We start from the raw sequence: 18,449 nt of genomic DNA, 5'->3' as shown, positions 1-18,449 counted from the left end.
AAGGAAGGTTTAAGCCACACTTATCAAGGTGGCACAACTCTGCTAAAGTTAGTTTCCTTGGGATACAATATAAACTGAGATGGCTGGTTCACATAGGTTTAATGTTAAAATTGTATGTTGTTGGATAATTGGCTAGTAGCCTAGTACTATATAATTTAGATGTAAATTTTAGCTGATTTCATTCATATAAACCGTGTAAGCAGAAGAGACCTTCTGGCAATGAAATGTTGCTTATGAAAGACTGCAACATAATTTTAATTTATTAATGGAAACAGTATACTAGTAAAAGATGATGGAAACATTACTAGCAAAGTTAATGTCAGCTATGATATCTGGTTTGTGATTTCCTATGAAGGTAGCCTTTTTGCACCAATTTTATCGGTTTTCTTGCAAAAACAATAGCAACTTTCATACTGTCCTGATGGCTCCAGTGAACAAGAAAAAAAGACAATAGAAAAGAGAAATAGTCTTTATATTCATTAAAGTTTAATCATTGTTATGTACTCAAGATGCTATCAGTGCACAGGCCTGCATGTTATTATGTGTAGTTACTACTCAGCCTATAGTACACTTTGCAGACGTGCAGCAATATTCAGATTACCTTATGCAAAGTCACCTCCAAAAATAGATCATTTGGGTTCCAACCATAGGCTACAAAGGAAGAAACTGAACTATTGTCATCATGTCAAGTTTCTCTTAATCTCTTTTACTTTAAGCATGATCATCATATTACATGACACAATAGTATCCTACAATGATCCTCTGTCATTGCTCTCGCTTTCAACAGCTATAGGAATGATATCAGCATCTGTCTTTAGCCATTTTCCACTGTCTTTATCAGATTGTTTGAAACTAACATCATTATTCAAATTATCATCCAAGTCAGGCAAAGAGAATGACTGTGATCTTACCAAGACCTTGTGGGCACGAGGTGATTCATTGACGGATGGTAGCACCATGCGAGGTGGCAGATTACTCCCTCGGCGCTCTGCAATGGAAGGCGAAGAAGATTCTTTGCTCGGAAAATAGAAGTTTGCCCCTCCCAATGTGTGATTAGCCAAAGATGCCCCTGAAGGTGGAGAGATGACTTCTTTCTGAAGTGAAAAGAAACCATCTGAGAAAGATGCATCTTTACCATAAAAGGCTTCAGTTGATTCCAGGCTAGAAGGCGATGGCAGCCGAGAAGACCAGTTTGTTGATGAAGGTGAAAATGTAAATGAACTGGCATAATCAGAACTTGAAGGTGAAAGCGTTGGTGATTTGGAACTGAGTTTTGGGCTGTTGCTAAGGAAACAAGCATAGGAATCCGACATTCCTCCAGGAGACGGTGGCAGGGACAAATCAACACTAGGAACAAAGTGGTCCATGACTTCAAGTGTATCTTTTGCCCTGTCTGAGCTGTTATCTGGAAAACATTCAAACGAATCCGGTGAACCACAAGGATGGTTTGATGATGGTGATGAAGGATCAACAACAGAGTGTTGTTTTTCTTCTTCTTCTTCCATGATCACGGAAGATTCATCTTTGGATGAGGTTGTGTTTTTGCAGGTTGGGAACAATCCTTTCATGAGACCACTAGCAAGCTTCCTCCTCAGTCTCCCCCAACCGTGTTCTCTAGCGGGAAGGCAAGTTTCTGATTCAGCATTAGACACAGAAAAAGGTGGAACAACACCACCAGCAAGTGCCTTGTGAAAAATCTCAAAATCTAAATCATATTCATTCACTTTCCTTGGACGAATCTGCTTATCAACTGTATCATCAATCTCCATTCCTTCAGAAGAAGCCAATGCCGCATCCTTCTCGACTTCTGCCTTATCACAAGTACCTGATAATAATTGTTCATTGGAAAGAGCAATCCAAAAATCTGGTGGCTCCTCATCCTCATGGATCATAAGAACTGGACCTTTCGCCCTCTCATAACGTATGACCTGATCAGCTGCCGATTTTGCATTACAAGACATGACACAGTTGCAATTCTTACCAGTCCAGACATATATAGCAGACGGAACATGGATAATAAAAGCGCCGCGAGAATCAAGTGCTTGGGCACATGGCTGGTTAACCATCTTAGGGACCAAATGAAGAGGATCATAAGGTGAATGAGGAGCAACTCTATACATCCTAAGAATAGAATTAGGACTAGCAGGCATAGCATGTACCCTTTTCTGACACTGAAGCAATTGACAAGCAAAACCCATGTTTGGATTGGTGACACCTCTTGCATTCTTCACATACTGAAAAGCATCTTCAAAGCTCTGACTCTCCCTCCACATGATATACGCAATCACCAGCGACGTTGATCTCGAAACCCCTTGGCAGCAATGAACAAGGACACGCCCACCTTGCTCCCTAACATCCTCAAAGTAATCAAAAACATCATATAGAATACTAGTGATGTCCTCAGTTGGACTATCCTGCAACCAAAGAGTTTTATACACAAAATCACTCTTGAAATATTCAGGGCAAACAAAACCAACACAGTTAAGAACATGAGTGATCCCATTCTGCCTCAAAAGCTCATGGTTCTTTGCAACTGTATCACTTCCAAGGTACACATGTTCAGCAATTCTAGAACACTCTTTGTCATAGAAAGCCAGCTTCTCCCTCTTGAACTGAAACTCCTTCATAGCACCTGGTTCTGTGGATCTGATTGACCCTCTTGGAGTTTGAGGAAGTGGCCAAACTCCAAGGTCATCAGATCCAGCACTTGGCCACTCTTGAACACTGCGTTTATTAATAGAAAGTGGTTGAAGTGATGGCAACAATGACCTTGGCTTGTTCGGTGGCTTTCGGCTCGCCGGAGCTCGATCAGTCCATGAAACTGACCGGGAATAAGTTCTCCGACGACCAGCTCCGGCAGAGTCATCACCCTCTTCTCCACCTAACATATTGAGACAAACAACACAGGCAATAAAAGTAACTAGCTAGGGAAATGATAAAGATAGAAACTTTAATCAAAACCCATCAAGAGAATACGTTCCAAACTCTCTCTAAGCTAAAGGGTAATAGAGAAAGAAGAGAAAAAAATGGTTATGGTAGGTGTTGTTGTTTTGCATCTAGTTTTCTCTCTCTTCACCTAAAACCCTTGACCCTGGTGTCTCTGTCTCTGACTCTGACTCATTCTTTGGTACATATAAATGAAATGTTTAAAAAGAGAAAGGAAGAAAATTCAAATGCAAATAAGACTTTTCAGGCCATAGAAACAAAGTGATAGATCTATAGTACAGGAACAAAGAGGTAGAGAACTTTGAGATATTTTGGAACAGGGTTTGAGTAGTGAACAGAAAAATGTTACTACTACTGTTGGTGGAGGAAAATAGTGTGGTTTGATATACAAGTTCCGAAACCGTAGCGGCTGAGAGAAGGGTTCAGTTGCGGCTGTGGTCGTGGTCTTTCAGTTTGACCAGGACAGAATACTTCAAACTGCCACCTCATTATGGGTCTTTTTATAATATAATTTAACTGTTGCCTTAAATCTTAAATGTGAGTAATGAATTAATCCATTTTAAATGTCTGATCTCCTTTCTACTAAGTATTAACATATTCTTTGTAATAAACTCTTGACTTTTTAATCTTTGTCTCAATTTAATAAAACTCTTACATTAAATATAAATAATTACAGAGTAGAAATATGTTGAAAATTTATTCCACTTTCTTTTTTGGGTTTCATTTTACTATGGACATTAATGTTGTTGAATTCAATGTTGTTATTGTCACAAAGGTATAAAATTAACATTTAAAATAACTGAAATAAATTGGAAAAATTCAATTTTAATTTGATTTTCTTATGAATTCAATTTAAGTTTTTTATATATTACAATTTTGTTATGTGTTTTATATTTATTATAGTCAAAAGTAATTTATGATAATCATTAAAAGAGATTGTATTATATCGTGCATAAAGTCTTATATTATTAAATGGTACGTTGATACACTGGAAATAATTGTAATTTTTTATTTACCAAAGGTGAGTCGTTTGAGTTTGTATAAAATTTAAGTGAGTACTTATTCATATTTTATTTTCCACATGGCAATAAGATTTTTATTTGGGTTCATTGTCACTCGTAAAATTTAGGAATCATCTTTTCATTTTTACACATATAATAAACTAATCATAACTTCATATATATATATATATATATATATATATATATATATATACTAGCGTCGATAATTATTCCGTGTCTGTTGACTCGCATTTTTTACTTTTTAATATTGAACATTTAATTTTTATATATTTTATTTTAGAGAATTATATCACTTTTTTTTACATGATATTATAATCTTTTGATAAAAAATATAAAAATGAATTGTGATATTACTAAAAATTTATTGGTAGTTTGATATATTTAGTGGATGTAACTTCCTTTAACCTTCATTTATATTTTTTATTGTATAGAAAAATATTGTAATAATTATTAATTATAAAGGCAAAACTAGTAAGTGGAAATTATGTCATATAGGTAGTTATAATATGTTTTAGCCTTATATACTAGTGTATATAGACACTTTGAGTCTGCCGGTGAATATTGTATGATATTACATATTTAGCTTTTATATATTTCATTTTTTAGAATTAGAATATATTTGTTGTGTTTTGTGTACTTTATATTATATTATGTATTTATGATAATGTTTAATTTAAGGTGAGATATGTGTTTGATTAATATGTTTGGTGGTTTCTTAGGATTATATGATTTTTTTTTGTAAAAATTAAATAATGTTAGGGGCAAACTAGGAAGTGAACATTACACAATGAGAAAAGTTATTTCAAGTTTTGATATATATATATCATAGTATGTACTATCAACAATGTGTTGGTCTTAGTGTAATGCCCCCACTGGATTTCAATATAACTAATATGTCAAATGTTCGATTCTTAAGAGCGATACTTGTTGAGATGTGCAGTCATGAACTCATAAATAATTAGTTTCTTATTCATATAGTAAGAAGATATATTTGAGAGTACAAAAAAAATACTAAATAACTCTGATTAGAGGTAGGTGTAATCTTTTTACAATGAGGATGATGTGTGTGATTTTGTTTGTAAATGAAAGTATGAAGTTGTACCATCTTTTATCAATGACCATTATCGTTATGTGAAACAATTATTTATAAATTTATAAAATACGTGAGGGTACATCTCTACCTAGAATTAAGTCAATATTGTGATATTTTATCTAAAGTAATTGATAATGTATAAATATTGTAAGAATGTTGTACTTCTCATATTAAAAGTAATTATTAAGAAATAATAAGATATTTGAGCCTCATCTTAAATGATTATATTTATCAGTCAAATTATTTAATAGATTATACTTGACTCTCATGCAGAATGATAAATGTAATATATATATATATATATATATATTTAAATTATGGGTAATTTATGTAGATATAAAAAATAAGGGTGATTTGTATAGTTTTATTACACTATTATTAAATCACTTACCATGGTGACTGATGTGTTAATTGGATAAAAAACTTTACATCTATTGTGGGCAGAATTTAAACTTCATTTTAATACATATACATTAAATACATAACATCAGAAACTTAGCGTTGGAAGTAAATACATGAAAAGATTAAAGTAAAATCATCATACTGGACAGTGCGAGTAGTTAGCGGTAGTGAGTAGTACTTGGCAATGTCACTTGCCACTTTAAGTTTAAGTTGTATTAAATTTGATTAGAATAACTTTTCAAGTTAGAAAATTTCACAAATATGGAACATGTAAAAGACGTACCCCATTGCTAGTATGGTCAGAGAAGATAGGTGTGTGACAGAGATTTTTCTTAATATATTAATAGGATATTACTATAATTATATATGAAACCAAATTAAATAGCAAAGGTCAAGAAAGGTGGGAATGAAGGAAGGAACAAGCCAATTGGGTAACTTTCTTTATGGGGTATATAGAAAGACCTCTACATTGTCCAATCCTTCTTATAGTTATCTTCATATGCACGTCATCATTATGTGATACCAATACACATTCAATTAATACAATGACCAAAACTTTGTTCACAGTACTATATAGTTCACTCGCAAGTAACCTATATCACTGAATGATTGGGATTATAAGAGAAATAAGAGTTATAATTTATTTTATTAAAGAATTAGTTAAACTTAAGATCGTTTAATATTTTTTGACACATATCATAATTATAATGTAGTAATGCACTCCTGGGTAGTGGACAATCAAATTCATTTGGAAATTGGGTGTTAGTATTTTTTAAATTTACTAGTGGTATGCCCATGTAGTGCATGGGTTTTTCTGTTCTAGCAAGACTAACATTTGGTTTTATTATTATTTTGAATATTGAATTTGTACACCCTAAGAGGCTGATATACAATGATGAACTACCATGTTTTGGGGCACGTTTCATCACTACTATGACCACACTTTTGGCCACAAATGCAAAGGTATTGAATGTTAAAATATTTTCATGGTATTTTGAGGGAACACATCTGTTGTCACACACTTTTGTGTCACTTCATGTACCATGAGCTTATGATTGGTCAGAAAAATATTTAATAATTAAATTTTAACTTAAATATATTTGACCAATAACATGTCCTTAGGACATGGAGTATGGAGTGGCACAATGTGTAATGCACCCGTATTTTGAATAGTCCAAATAATACAATCTAGTTTAAATCCATTTCCTTCTGTCCCAGTTCATCCATTATCGTCAATAAATCCATTCATAGCATACCTAATTACCAATGCTAACCCAAGCATAAGGCAACTTAAGTCCTTGGTTTAGGCTCCTCACAAATATTGATAATCACTAGTATTCCATTCTCTCAGTAAGAAAAAAAAAATCTTTTATCTTATTTTAAACTCTCAAAAAGATCATTTCTTATAACTTCAGGTCCTTCAAAAATATTGGATGGTTTACACATATTAACTATTTAATTAATTTATAATTTATTTCAAGTATATGCATACACCAGGTTGCACCTGCTCAATATGTTGTTTAATTTTTAATTTTAAGCAACTGTTATAATCTAATTACTTATTCTAATATGAACCTGCATATATCTAAATATCTTAAAAGGCTAAGTAATTATGTAGACTTATAATTCTAAATCTTCAAATAGACTAACAAATATTTTAACTTCAAATAATATGACAAAATTGAACATAATATATTATTAACAATAAAATTACCTGTATTAATAATTATAATAAATATTTATTTAAATATGTTAATCAATCAAACTTATGAAACCATTTCAACGCCCCATATAACCTTACATGTTTTATTAAATAAACGTTTTAAAAATTCTAAACCTATTCCCACACTAGATCTCCATGTTTACAAAAAGATTAAGAGTTTGATTTGAGAATGACATTTTTTGAAGAGATAGCCACACAATCGAAAGACTAAAGAGATTAATTATTTATCAAGGAGTGACTGAATACAATTGATAGTACCAAAAAAAACTTAGAACAAAAGTCCACAGTTGGGCCTACATTGGGCCAGACTCGGCCAGCTTTCGGGTAGCCTAAATTCATTAACCCAGCCCAATCAGGCTTACCATTTTCCCTTCTCACGACTAGTGAGTTAACCATGAAAGAAAAAGCTCCTCCCCCAGTCTCCGTCTAGTTCCTACTTCAATGCGAAGGGAGAGGGAACAATTTTTTTACGTAAACTAGAACAGAGTAGGTACCTCTTAGAATTCTATGTTTCTTTTTATTTTCGTGCATCATAACTAGCATTCAAATATTAGTTACATTGCATAGAATTAGAGACAGATATACAAAGATTGATTCTCAGACTCAAATTTTGTTATGATATGCATTTGGAAATCTCTGATATGTATCAAAGTCTTGGCGCACAACGCCTCCTATACCGCGCTCAAATATCTCAGTACGTTAAACTTGGCCTCATTGACAAAGCCATCAAAGTGTTCGACGAAATGTCCCAATCAAAATGCCGCGTTTTCAGCCTCGACTACAATCGCTTCATTGGTGTCCTCATCAAAGATTCACGCTACGACCTTGCTCACCACTACTACTACCGCCACGTCATCCCCAATGGTTTCTCCCTCACCCCTTTCACTTACTCTCGCTTCATCTCTGCCCTCTGTGTTGAGAAAAGCTTTACCCTCATTCAGAATCTTCTAGAACACATGGACTCTCTTGGATTTGTGCCCGACATTTGGGCTTTCAACATTTACTTAAACCTTCTCTGTCGCGAGAATCGGTTGCAGGCAGCTTTGGAGCTTTTTTATAATATGATGCAGAAAGGAAGAGAGCCTGATGTTGTTACCTACACTATCCTCATTGATGCGTTGTGTAAGTCTAGGAGGTTTGACGAGGCATCGAAGTTATGGCGTGGTTTGATTGAGAAGGGATTGGTGCCAGATTATAAGGCGTGTGGTGCGCTTGTTATTGGTTTGTGCGGTGGGGGGAATGTTGATTTGGCTTATGATCTTACCCTTGGTGTGATTAAGGGTGGAGTGAAGGTTAATGTGTTGGTTTATAATGCTTTGATTAGTGGGTTTTGTAAAATCAGGAGGATTGATAAGGCACTGGCGATAAAGAAGTTTATGGAGAGGAATGGTTGTGTGCCCGATTTGGTTACTTATAATATATTGTTGAATTATTGTTGTGATGAGGTTATGCTGGATGAGGCGGTGAGGTTGGTTGAGACCATGGGGAGGAGTGGAGTAGAGCCGGATTTGTATAGTTATAATGAATTGTTGAAGGGTTATTGTAAGGCTAATCTGATGGATAGGGCTTATTTGACAATGGCGAAGAAGATGCAGGTGAAAGGGATATGTGATGTTGTTTCTTACAATACTCTTATTAGGGGATTTTGTAAGGCACACCAGATGAGAAGGGCTTATGATTTGTTCGAGGAAATGAATAGAAATGGGATTCAGCCTGACGTAGTGACGTTCACGATACTTATAGATGCATTTTTGAGAGAAGGTAGTTCCAATGTCGCCAAGAAACTTCTTGACCGAATGACAGGGATGGGTCTTCTTCCTGACAGGGTATTCTATACAACAATAGTTGATCACCTATGCAAGACTGGTAAGATTGATATGGCTCATAGCGTTTTTCGTGATATGGTGGAAAATGGGATAAGCCCAGATGTGGTTGCATACAATGCCCTCATAAACGGGTTTTGCAAGGCTTCTAGAGTAACACATGCCATGCATCTATATGACGAAATGCAGGTGAAAGCACACTCTCCTGATGAGGTAACTTTCAAGTTGATAGTGGGAGGGCTAATAAAGGAAAATAAGCTTTCAGAGGCCTGTAGGGTTTGGGACCAGATGATGGAAAAGGGTTTTACACTTGATAGACATCTTTCTGAGACTCTAATCAATGCCATTAATTCAAATCGTGGCTCATGAACATGGCATTGGTCTGTATTGTGATTCTCTCAATTTCATTACACCTTTCTTACTAATGGAAAACCTGACTAAATGTTTTCCTTGGATATGAAAGCTCTGCACAAAGTGTTGAATTTGCTTTATTTCTGCAAGTGATGGCACCCATAAATCAGTTTATCCCATTTTTATGCTGCTCATGGTGCAATCCATACCTTTGCATGTCCCCTTGCTCTGATGTTCTGTTGGACATGACTGCTTCTGGTAAAATATCATACTGAGGGCAGTTTTGTGATGGATTCTTGATACCAGTGGAAGTGGTAGTGCACAAGTTTTGTCTCATACAGCCAACTGACTGTTAACTTGGTAGATTGTATTTGTCAATACAACAGTGTGACTGTTTACTTTCTGGCCATTGTTCTGTATGCAGAGTTATGCATCTCTTTCTCACCCCCATTGCAACTGATATCAGTAATTGATGATTTTAGTAAATCCTTGACTAGTGGCAGCTCATTCAGATTGACTGATATCCAGCCTGGCATAACCAGAGCATTGATGACGACGAACATTCTATGGTTCTATACATATTAATAGCGTAGGACCCATCTCGGGATAACGACTCTCAATGTTAGTAAATACACCATTTGCTTTACCAGGATGAACTTGGTAGTATTTTGCCTTCTGTGATGCACTTCAGAGCACAAGTTTGAACTTTGATGATGCACATTCATTGATAATTTGATCTTGTTGTGACCTACATCTGGTTCCTTGAGACCTTGCTTTACCTTTAACAGATTGACAGTTTACTATTTGTGAATATTTCTGGGATTTTATAGCTCAATAGAGAAATATGGAAATAGCAAGATCCACTAGGTAGACTTGTTTAGTTTTCAAAATTCATTTTTTTTAGATTCTGAAAAACTGTTGCTGGCACAAGTTATGTGGGGGTTCTGATCTTCACATCATGAATTATCATAATAAGAACACATTTGTTGGATTATACTGTTATTTTCAACTTGTGTGACCAATATTAATATTGTTTTGGGTTAATTTTGATGCTTTGTCTGCATCTGCAGCATGGAATTTCAAGCTTCCTTAAAGAAATGTCACCCTAACTAACCATTACACTTATCCAAGTATGTTCCTACTCTTTTAATTTCAGCTCATTCTTTTTATTAAGGAAGTTACTGTGATCTTCAATAGGATTTGTCCATTCCCCTAGTAACAAGTCCTGTATGAAACAAAAGAAATGACCTTAAACTTCCCCAAACCCCACTAAGTGAGAGTCTCGTGCATTGGGTCACCCTTTTCATGATTTAAAAAGATCTAGTAATGCTATGGTGCTATTTTAGATTCTTGTGGTAACAATCCAGATTTTGTTGCATGTATTCAAGATTTCAAGTACAATTTAAAGCCGAGAATTCTAATTCTTGGATCATGCCATTGAGGGACAAAATTCGAAATCACCTTCATACTCAATGACATGATCCAAGAAGTGGAATTCTCAGTTTTAAACCGTACTTGAAATCTTGAATACAGACAACAAAATCTAGATTGGTACCACAAGAATCTAAAATAGCTCTATAGCATTATCAGATCATTTTGAATCATAGGAGTGCTTAGAAGTTATCAACTTGCACATAGTGAACCTGGGTACTCCTTGAAATTAATGGGTTTGGTTCATCACATTTCTTACAGCTGTTTTTGGGGGTAAGGTGGAGGGAGTGGTGGAAACTGTTGATGTGAAAGAAAAATGGAGATAATTCTTGCTTAACCATAGGATGTCCCATCTGCATTTGGGGATGTTAACTACACACTTCATTAAATCTTGGAGAATATAGTAAATTGAAAGCAATAATGAAGAACCTGGTTTTAGTTTCTCTTTTCGGCTTATTCTGAAAATAATGTCCACTTTTAAAAAGAAAACAAACAGAAATTTCCTTGCAAGTGTTGAAGCTTTCACTGCAACAGGATTCGACAATGAAATGGTTTGCGAACTTTTGTATTGGCACTTTTATGACTACTGCATTATTGCTTTTTGCTTGGTCATTTTCCTTCATTAAACGTTGCTCTCAGCTAACGGTCAGCATATACTTCATTTTTAATTTGTGAATTTTGTATTGTTTTTCTTGACATATTGTAACTTTTGAATATGCCAGATTATTTAATATATTGATTTCTTCTAAATTGAACGAAGGTTTCCTCATAACTTAATGTTCCTCCGTTCTCTTTAACTTTTAGGTAAGCTTGCTATTTGTGGGTTTGTGGTCTATTGTCTTTTGGATAGTAGTGGGGGTAAGGTATCTTTTGCAGTTAGTCTTGCTGGCATGTAAATTGTGAGGGAAGAATCTGAAAGTACTTGAGATTTGGTATGTTTGTTTTCGCCTTGTGCGACCTTTACTAACTTGAGTACTGATATTGAATATTAAACTAATGTTTTCTGAAAGGAAATTAGAAGGGGGTTTCTAGATCAACTCTGAAATTTTTTAGCTCACGAATCCATTTCACTGCAAATTAACAGAAGGTTTTCTCTTTCGTTTTTTCCTCTGATGTGGATTCAGATTCTCTATTTCATGTTCAAGAATAAGCTCAGCAACCGTCATCTAAAATTTCAGCTATCTACTCTAGGTTTCAGATAGCATGCAAAAGAGATACAGAATCACTTTCTATTAAAAAACTCCAATAACCAATCTTTAAAGTAAAAAACAGAGACACATTGACCCACATATACTTGGCTTATGATTGATACTTTCCCTTAACATTAGTCATCCTTGAAGTTCTCATGAAGTCATTCTCATTCCCTTCACATTTTAAATTTTTGTTTTGGAGTATTTTATCCTGGTTTCCATTAGCTTAGTATTGGCTTTCTGTTTCTCTTCATTTCTCATAATACATTCTCCATAGAAACCATGAGTCGTGGAGAAACCAACCCTCATTTTTCTAGACCAAGGCATGGGCATCAAGATCACCAGCAACCACCTACTCCAACAGTGCCACACCAAGAACACCATGGTCAACCACCACCATCACTGCCACTTGGAGGTCCACCACCTATACAACAAGAAGACCAACCTTACCATCCTCGTTTTCCTTTGAACCCTCAACAAGGAGATCAACCTTACCGCCCTCATTTTCCTCGGCATCATCAAGATGATCAGCTACCACATATTTCACAAGTACCACCCAGAGAAAAGCGTGGTCGAACATCACGTGGAGGTGCAGGTAAACAACGAGATGATCAACCATACCTACCACTCGCAGCATACGGTGGTCAGCCACAATCACGAGAAAAGGGTGATCGAATGCCACCACGAGAAAAGCGTGAACAATCACCACCCCGAGAAAAGCGTGGCCAAATACCACGTGAAGATGCAAGTAAACAACGTGATGGTCAACCATACCTGCCACTCGGAGCATATGGTGGTCAACCACAATCACGAGAAAAGGGTGATCAAACGCCATCACGAGAAAAGGGTGATCGAATGCCACCACGAGAAAAGCGTGACCGATCACCACCCCAAGAAAAGCGTGATCAGATACCACCTGGAGGTACACATATAAAACAAGAAGATCAACCTCACCCAGCATCACAAGAACACCAAGACCAACTACCACATGAAGGTTCACATAAGCAACATGAAGATGAACCATACCTAATACCTAGAGCATACGGTGGCTGGCCACCACGCAAAGCACATGTACAACATCAAGATCAACCTCACCAGTTGCCCCATGAACACCATGGCCAAAAACCACACAGAGGTGCACCACCACGAGTAAATTTTCAAGAGCAATCCCCCAAGCCTCATGGTTCTAAAATGCTACCACCACCAGACCGTCACCATGGACACCATAAGAAGCCAGACCATGGGCGCCGTCCTCTGAATATGGGAGAGGAGACATCACAAAAATCCAAAGCTTGTACCTGGTGTGGTATTGTCTTTTGTTTAATATTTTGGCTTGTCATAATCATTGGAGGATTGATAGTCCTCATAGTGTACCTTGTTTTTCGTCCCCAGAGTCCTCATTTTGATGTGTCTAGTGTTACCTTAAATGCTGCATATCTTGACCTTGGTTATCTACTTAATGCTGATGTTACCATGCTTGCAAACTTTACAAATCCAAACAAGAGGGTACATGTAGACTTCAGCTCAGTGATCATTTATCTGCGCTATGGGAATACCCTTATTTCTACTCAATATGTTGAACCTTTTTCTGCTGCAAGGAATCAGTCAAGGTTTGCAGCTATCCATATGGTCACTAGTCAAGTTCAGCTGCCATTGAAAGAGAGCCAGCGGATGATGAAGCAAATGGAAGGCAATGGCATTTTGCTTGACGTGTTGGGAGTTTTCAGGGCAAAATCTAAATTGGGAAGGATCTTAAGGTATTCATATAACCTATATGGCCATTGCGATATCATGCTAACACGCCCTCCTAATGGAGTTTTGCTTAAAAAGAAGTGCAGCACTAAACGCTGAAGCAGCAATATGGCAGCACAGATAATTTAAAATTGGCATTATTTTTTGTCATTGAAATTTGAGGGAATTTTTTGTTTTTACTTCTTTGAATAACATCCTTATTGATTAAGATTTTTTAGCTTATCTGCAACCGTGTACCTTTTCTTAAACCACAGATTTCTATCTTTATTCTTTTTCTCCTGCAGAATTCTATGTGATTCTTAAATTGTAATAACCATCAAATATTAGCTCAATAGCATTAACAAATGGCATTCACGTTTCATGTTCTGTCACACTTCATATAATCATGCTAATGAATCTCCAAACATAATTACATGGTAGTGTTACAGGTTTCATTGTGCATCACTTGATTCAATATGGTTCGTGAGTTTTTACATTATTATTACAAGACTTCCTTCATGACAAACTCAACAGGTGATATGTGGCATGCAAAATTCAGTAGTGATATGTAAGCTAAGAGAGAAGAACGTAACTATGTTATAAAATTCCCAAACAAAGAAACCTTATTTTAATGTAACATATCTAGCAAAGCTTAATATATATATCAAATGAGTACAGGGTAGTAAACCCTATCTACCATTAATGTGTAAGTCTTCCTTGTCTTAGACGACCCACCGTTTTAATAAATTAAAATTATTTGCTCAATGGAAGATGTTGGTTATACAGACATACTCTATGCGGGGTAGAATTAAAAGACGTTGATTGTTGGAACTTTATTTTTTAAAACGGTGGAATCTGAAAGGGAGGTAGATAGAATTTATTCTGTCCCACATCAATCTAATACCCTATTCTTATTCTCCTGCAATTTGAGGTAAATGGGACAAAATCTACTCATTTGTTCGTAAATTCTTACCTTTTCAACCAATTTCAGTAGAGTTTTCAATCAACTGAATGAAAACTTTCCAGTTTCACAATTAAATATCCATTTCGTTATACTGTCCAGTTATAATTATAAAAGAGGTTCAGAAAGCTCCATTTCGTTAGAAGCCTCTTGTTGTGTATCATGTTGTTGAACAACTCCTACAAAGTCCAGGCCAAGCCACTGCCATGGCCAGCACACATATCTAGGCCTATTTCGGCCTCTCGAGTCTTCCCTGTTCTCGAAGTCTTCGAGCTGATGAGTAAGCTCCTCAACTCTGTCCCTTAGTCTAGAAGCCCTCAAGTCTGCCAACTTAAGGGATTTCTCTGCTGCATCTCTGGCTGCCATCGCAGCTGCTACTGTTTCTTCTTTGAATTTTAGTTTATTCTCTGATTCCAACATGGATTGCTTTGCCTCTTCAAGTTCTTGCTTAACTGTTGACAACTGCAGATTGGTTTCAATTATCATTATGAATATTCAATGAAAACCAATAATAGTAAGAGACTAGGAGTAAAAATATACACTAATAGCCTTCCATAATCTGAACATAGACTTTTCACCTGCTGGGTAATGTATTTTTTACAGCAATATTGTTCAGGAAGACCATAATTCCATGAAGTATTTAAAGAAAAGAAAGTATCAGACAATGAATGCACAAGAGATGATTTCAGTAACAGAAGTCATGGAAACAAGGTCCACTAGCAAGTAGTAGCAACCAGCTTATATAATCAAATTAACTACATTTTTTGAAGTCCTCAATTCACCATTGCACAATTAAAGCTGAACTTTACTCCAAAAAACAATTGTAAATTAAATTTGAATGCATTCCCAAACATGACATAAATTTTTATTCTGTCAAACTCTCCAAATATAGCAAACATGTGAACAAATACTACTAATAGATGGCATACCTGTGCCAAAAATTCATGTTCAACACCTCTGCCTGCAGCAGCTTCTTGCTCCGCTGCCACTTTCCATCTGTTGATTTCTTCTTCAGCAGCAGCAATATCCATCATTAGGCCCTCGATCTACATTATAAATAGGCCAAGTTGATACTTAGTGACAGAGAAGTATTGACAATCAAATTTCCTTCCCAAATAAATCACAACCCTAGGACTACACAAGAAATTCTATGTTGAACAACATACAATCAAATCTTTTATGTAAAAAAAATCAGATAAAATCATGCATGGTTACGGGAAAGTAGATCAAATTAAGCGTATAGAAAGCATGATTAAGCTTACATTTTCATTTGCCACTCTCTCCTTCTCTTCAAGTTCCTCTATCCGATGCATTCTATGGCCGAGCTCTTTGGTCTGAGCTTCTATGTGCTGCTTAAGTAAACTCAACTCTGCCCTTAATGCAGTTAAGCAAATATGCAAAAAGAAAAAAGTGACAAGGTCAGCACAACATGAAATTGAAAATATGCAAGTTCTTCAGAGAGTAACGAGATTATGATCTTCATTTATCCACCAGTGAATCAAACAAATAGCACACAGCCATGTACTTTGAATCCAATGTTAAGTACCTTAATTTATCCACATTGTGCTGCAGCTCTATGATTTCAAGCTGAGAAGCCTTGACAACATCCTCCAATGCACCAGCCTGCACACAATGCACCCACAAAAACTCATCAAGAAATCTTCAAAATGCAAACTTAGAAGATAATAATAAATTCTACTAAAACTGAGACAAATGAATATTTACCAAAGAGTATATTTCATCCTCCTCATTTTCCGCTATGTTGTCTGATTTGTCATTTGAAGCTGCAACGTTCCCATCTCCGAGAAGCTTACTAAACTTGAAATCTATCCCAGCCTCCCTCAGACCATTCTCAGCAGCTCGAAACACTTCCATTTTTCTAGGAGATCCATCGGACACTGTCCTCTTGGACAAAGCACTCCTAAGCAAAGAACCGATTTGATCCTTTTCCTTGACTAACCGATTCACAGTCTCATCTAAGGACTTGATCTCATTATTCTTCTCCTCAACCACATCCCTTGCTTTCTGAGCAACAATCCTAGTCAACTCATATATAGACTCCATCCCAGCCAAAGAGGCACGGATATTCTCCTCAGCATCTGTCTCTTGCGCAACAAACAACGATTCAGATAGTTCCGAATTACAATTATCATCGATTATCTTCACGACATCACAAATCTGGTTATGAATTTTTGACACCAAACTCAACTGATCAATCAACAACGGCCTCTGCGATTCCACCTTTGATTCCAACTTACTGAACTTCTCCTCATACTCACCAACCAACTCCTTCAACTGCAGACCCTCATTTTTTTCCTTACTCAATTTCTCCTCCACCTCACGTTCCACCTCAATCAATTTCCTCTCCAAATCCTCAACAGCCGAACTCTTCTTAACAACATCTTCCCTCAATCCACTAATCGTTGCTTCGAGCTGAGAAATCTCAATGGCAATCTCGTAATTCCTCTGATCCATCTGTTCCCGAGTCTCGTTCCGAGATTTCGTGGTCGCATCATTCTGTTTCAAAAGCTCATCCACGATCTCATGCGCTCTCTTTATAACACCATACGCCACTGCAGCGATGCCGGTGTATTTATTCGATCGCGGCAAACCGTTCACACCTAAATTCTTGTAACTGCTCAACTTAGCGGAGATCTTATCCATTCCGGTAACAAGCATGTGACTCGAATTCGCAATCTCTGCTTTCCGCGCGTCTCTCTCCTTCGCCGTTTCCTCCAATTGTTTCGCGATCTCGTCCTTTTCTCTTCTCGCTTCAGCCAATTCGGCGGAAACAGCATCATTTAATCGAAGCGCTTCGTCCTTTTCTCGAACTGCGATGTCTCGTTGTCTTCCAAACTCATCGCGTTTTTTGATGGCTTCATGAGCGAGCGCTTTCAAGCGGTTGAATGAGGTTTGGATTTCTGTCTTCGAGTTCTCGGCGGCGATGCGAGCCTGGCGCTCACGATCAAGCTCGGCAAGGAGGTCACGGATTCTCTCGACGGAGACATCTTCCGGCGACGGAGGTTTTGGTGTCGCAATCGGAATTGGACTGCCGACGTCGTCTTCCACATCGCTGAGCACCGTATCGGCATCTTCGTCGCCGGCCATTTAAATAAATAGCATATGATGAATTGATAAACCCTAGAAATTGGAGAAAATCAATGATCCTTCCCTTGTGTTTTGGTTTTGGTTTTTGTTTTTCGGTAAAGTAATAACTATTTTTGATGGAAAGATGATGAAGAAGAAAAGAAATAACAGAAGGCGCAGCACAACAACGTTTACCAACCAGTCTTCAGCCTTGGAGAATTGAGATTGAGAATCTCATAATTTTTTTTCTTAAATCTTTTTTAATTCCAGATACTAGGTGCTGCAGATTTTAAAATAAAATTTATTATTATCAATTAATTGATAATTTAATAAAAAAACAAAGTAAATGAATACAAATAAAAAAGCTAAATCATATAATAATAAGAGTATTTATTTATATTATTTCTACCTAGGAGTCATTGAATATTGAAAATAAATGATAGATGATATTTATACTATTAATAAAGGGAAAACAAAAAATAATCACATATCATGCGTGTAATTTGTGTTTTCCTATTTTGCCCTCAATATTTTTTTATTTCTACCAAAAAATCATATAATATTATTTTCTTATTTTATCCTTATTATCTTCTTATTTTAAAAGTGTATTTAAAAAATTGAATATTAGACCAATTGAATAAATTCATCCGTAAATTTAGCGCAAAAAATTATATTTGAATTTATAAAAT

The 18,449-nt window shown here is 36.1% G+C and overlaps 4 protein-coding genes across 5 annotated transcripts; 2 read left to right on the top strand and 2 right to left on the bottom strand.

Annotated features, from left to right (window-relative positions):
- On the bottom strand, nucleotides 296-3,418 carry LOC109362583 (protein-tyrosine-phosphatase MKP1-like). 2 transcript variants are annotated; one of them, XM_019608469.1, is made up of 2 exons: nucleotides 1,376-3,418; nucleotides 296-1,345 (listed from the first exon to the last, which is right to left on the bottom strand). In XM_019608469.1, the coding sequence occupies exons 1-2, from the start codon at nucleotides 2,886-2,888 to the stop codon at nucleotides 750-752; spliced, it is 2,109 nt and encodes a 702-aa protein (XP_019464014.1). In that variant the 5' UTR covers nucleotides 2,889-3,418; the 3' UTR covers nucleotides 296-749. The 2 variants fall into 2 exon arrangements, with proteins under 2 accessions (XP_019464014.1, XP_019464013.1); XM_019608468.1 differs by having other exon boundaries at nucleotides 296-3,417.
- On the top strand, nucleotides 7,528-10,362 carry LOC109362455 (pentatricopeptide repeat-containing protein At1g13040, mitochondrial). Its single transcript, XM_019608257.1, has one exon. The coding sequence runs from the start codon at nucleotides 7,807-7,809 to the stop codon at nucleotides 9,376-9,378; it is 1,572 nt and encodes a 523-aa protein (XP_019463802.1). The 5' UTR covers nucleotides 7,528-7,806; the 3' UTR covers nucleotides 9,379-10,362.
- LOC109362456 (basic salivary proline-rich protein 2-like) lies at nucleotides 11,479-14,433 on the top strand. The gene has a single exon (XM_019608258.1). It carries the CDS (start codon nucleotides 12,264-12,266, stop codon nucleotides 13,830-13,832), a length of 1,569 nt encoding a protein of 522 aa, XP_019463803.1. The 5' UTR covers nucleotides 11,479-12,263; the 3' UTR covers nucleotides 13,833-14,433.
- LOC109362453 (myosin heavy chain, non-muscle-like) lies at nucleotides 14,645-17,994 on the bottom strand. The gene is made up of 5 exons (XM_019608256.1): nucleotides 16,399-17,994; nucleotides 16,220-16,296; nucleotides 15,936-16,047; nucleotides 15,603-15,719; nucleotides 14,645-15,135 (listed from the first exon to the last, which is right to left on the bottom strand). The coding sequence occupies exons 1-5, from the start codon at nucleotides 17,779-17,781 to the stop codon at nucleotides 14,782-14,784; spliced, it is 2,043 nt and encodes a 680-aa protein (XP_019463801.1). The 5' UTR covers nucleotides 17,782-17,994; the 3' UTR covers nucleotides 14,645-14,781.

This window comes from Lupinus angustifolius, chromosome LG12, assembly GCF_001865875.1.
Source record: "Lupinus angustifolius cultivar Tanjil chromosome LG12, LupAngTanjil_v1.0, whole genome shotgun sequence".
In the NCBI taxonomy this organism is placed as follows: domain Eukaryota; kingdom Viridiplantae; phylum Streptophyta; class Magnoliopsida; order Fabales; family Fabaceae; genus Lupinus; species Lupinus angustifolius.
The sequence above is the reverse complement of the archived record's forward strand: the minus strand, read 5'-3'. Positions and strand labels throughout refer to the sequence as shown.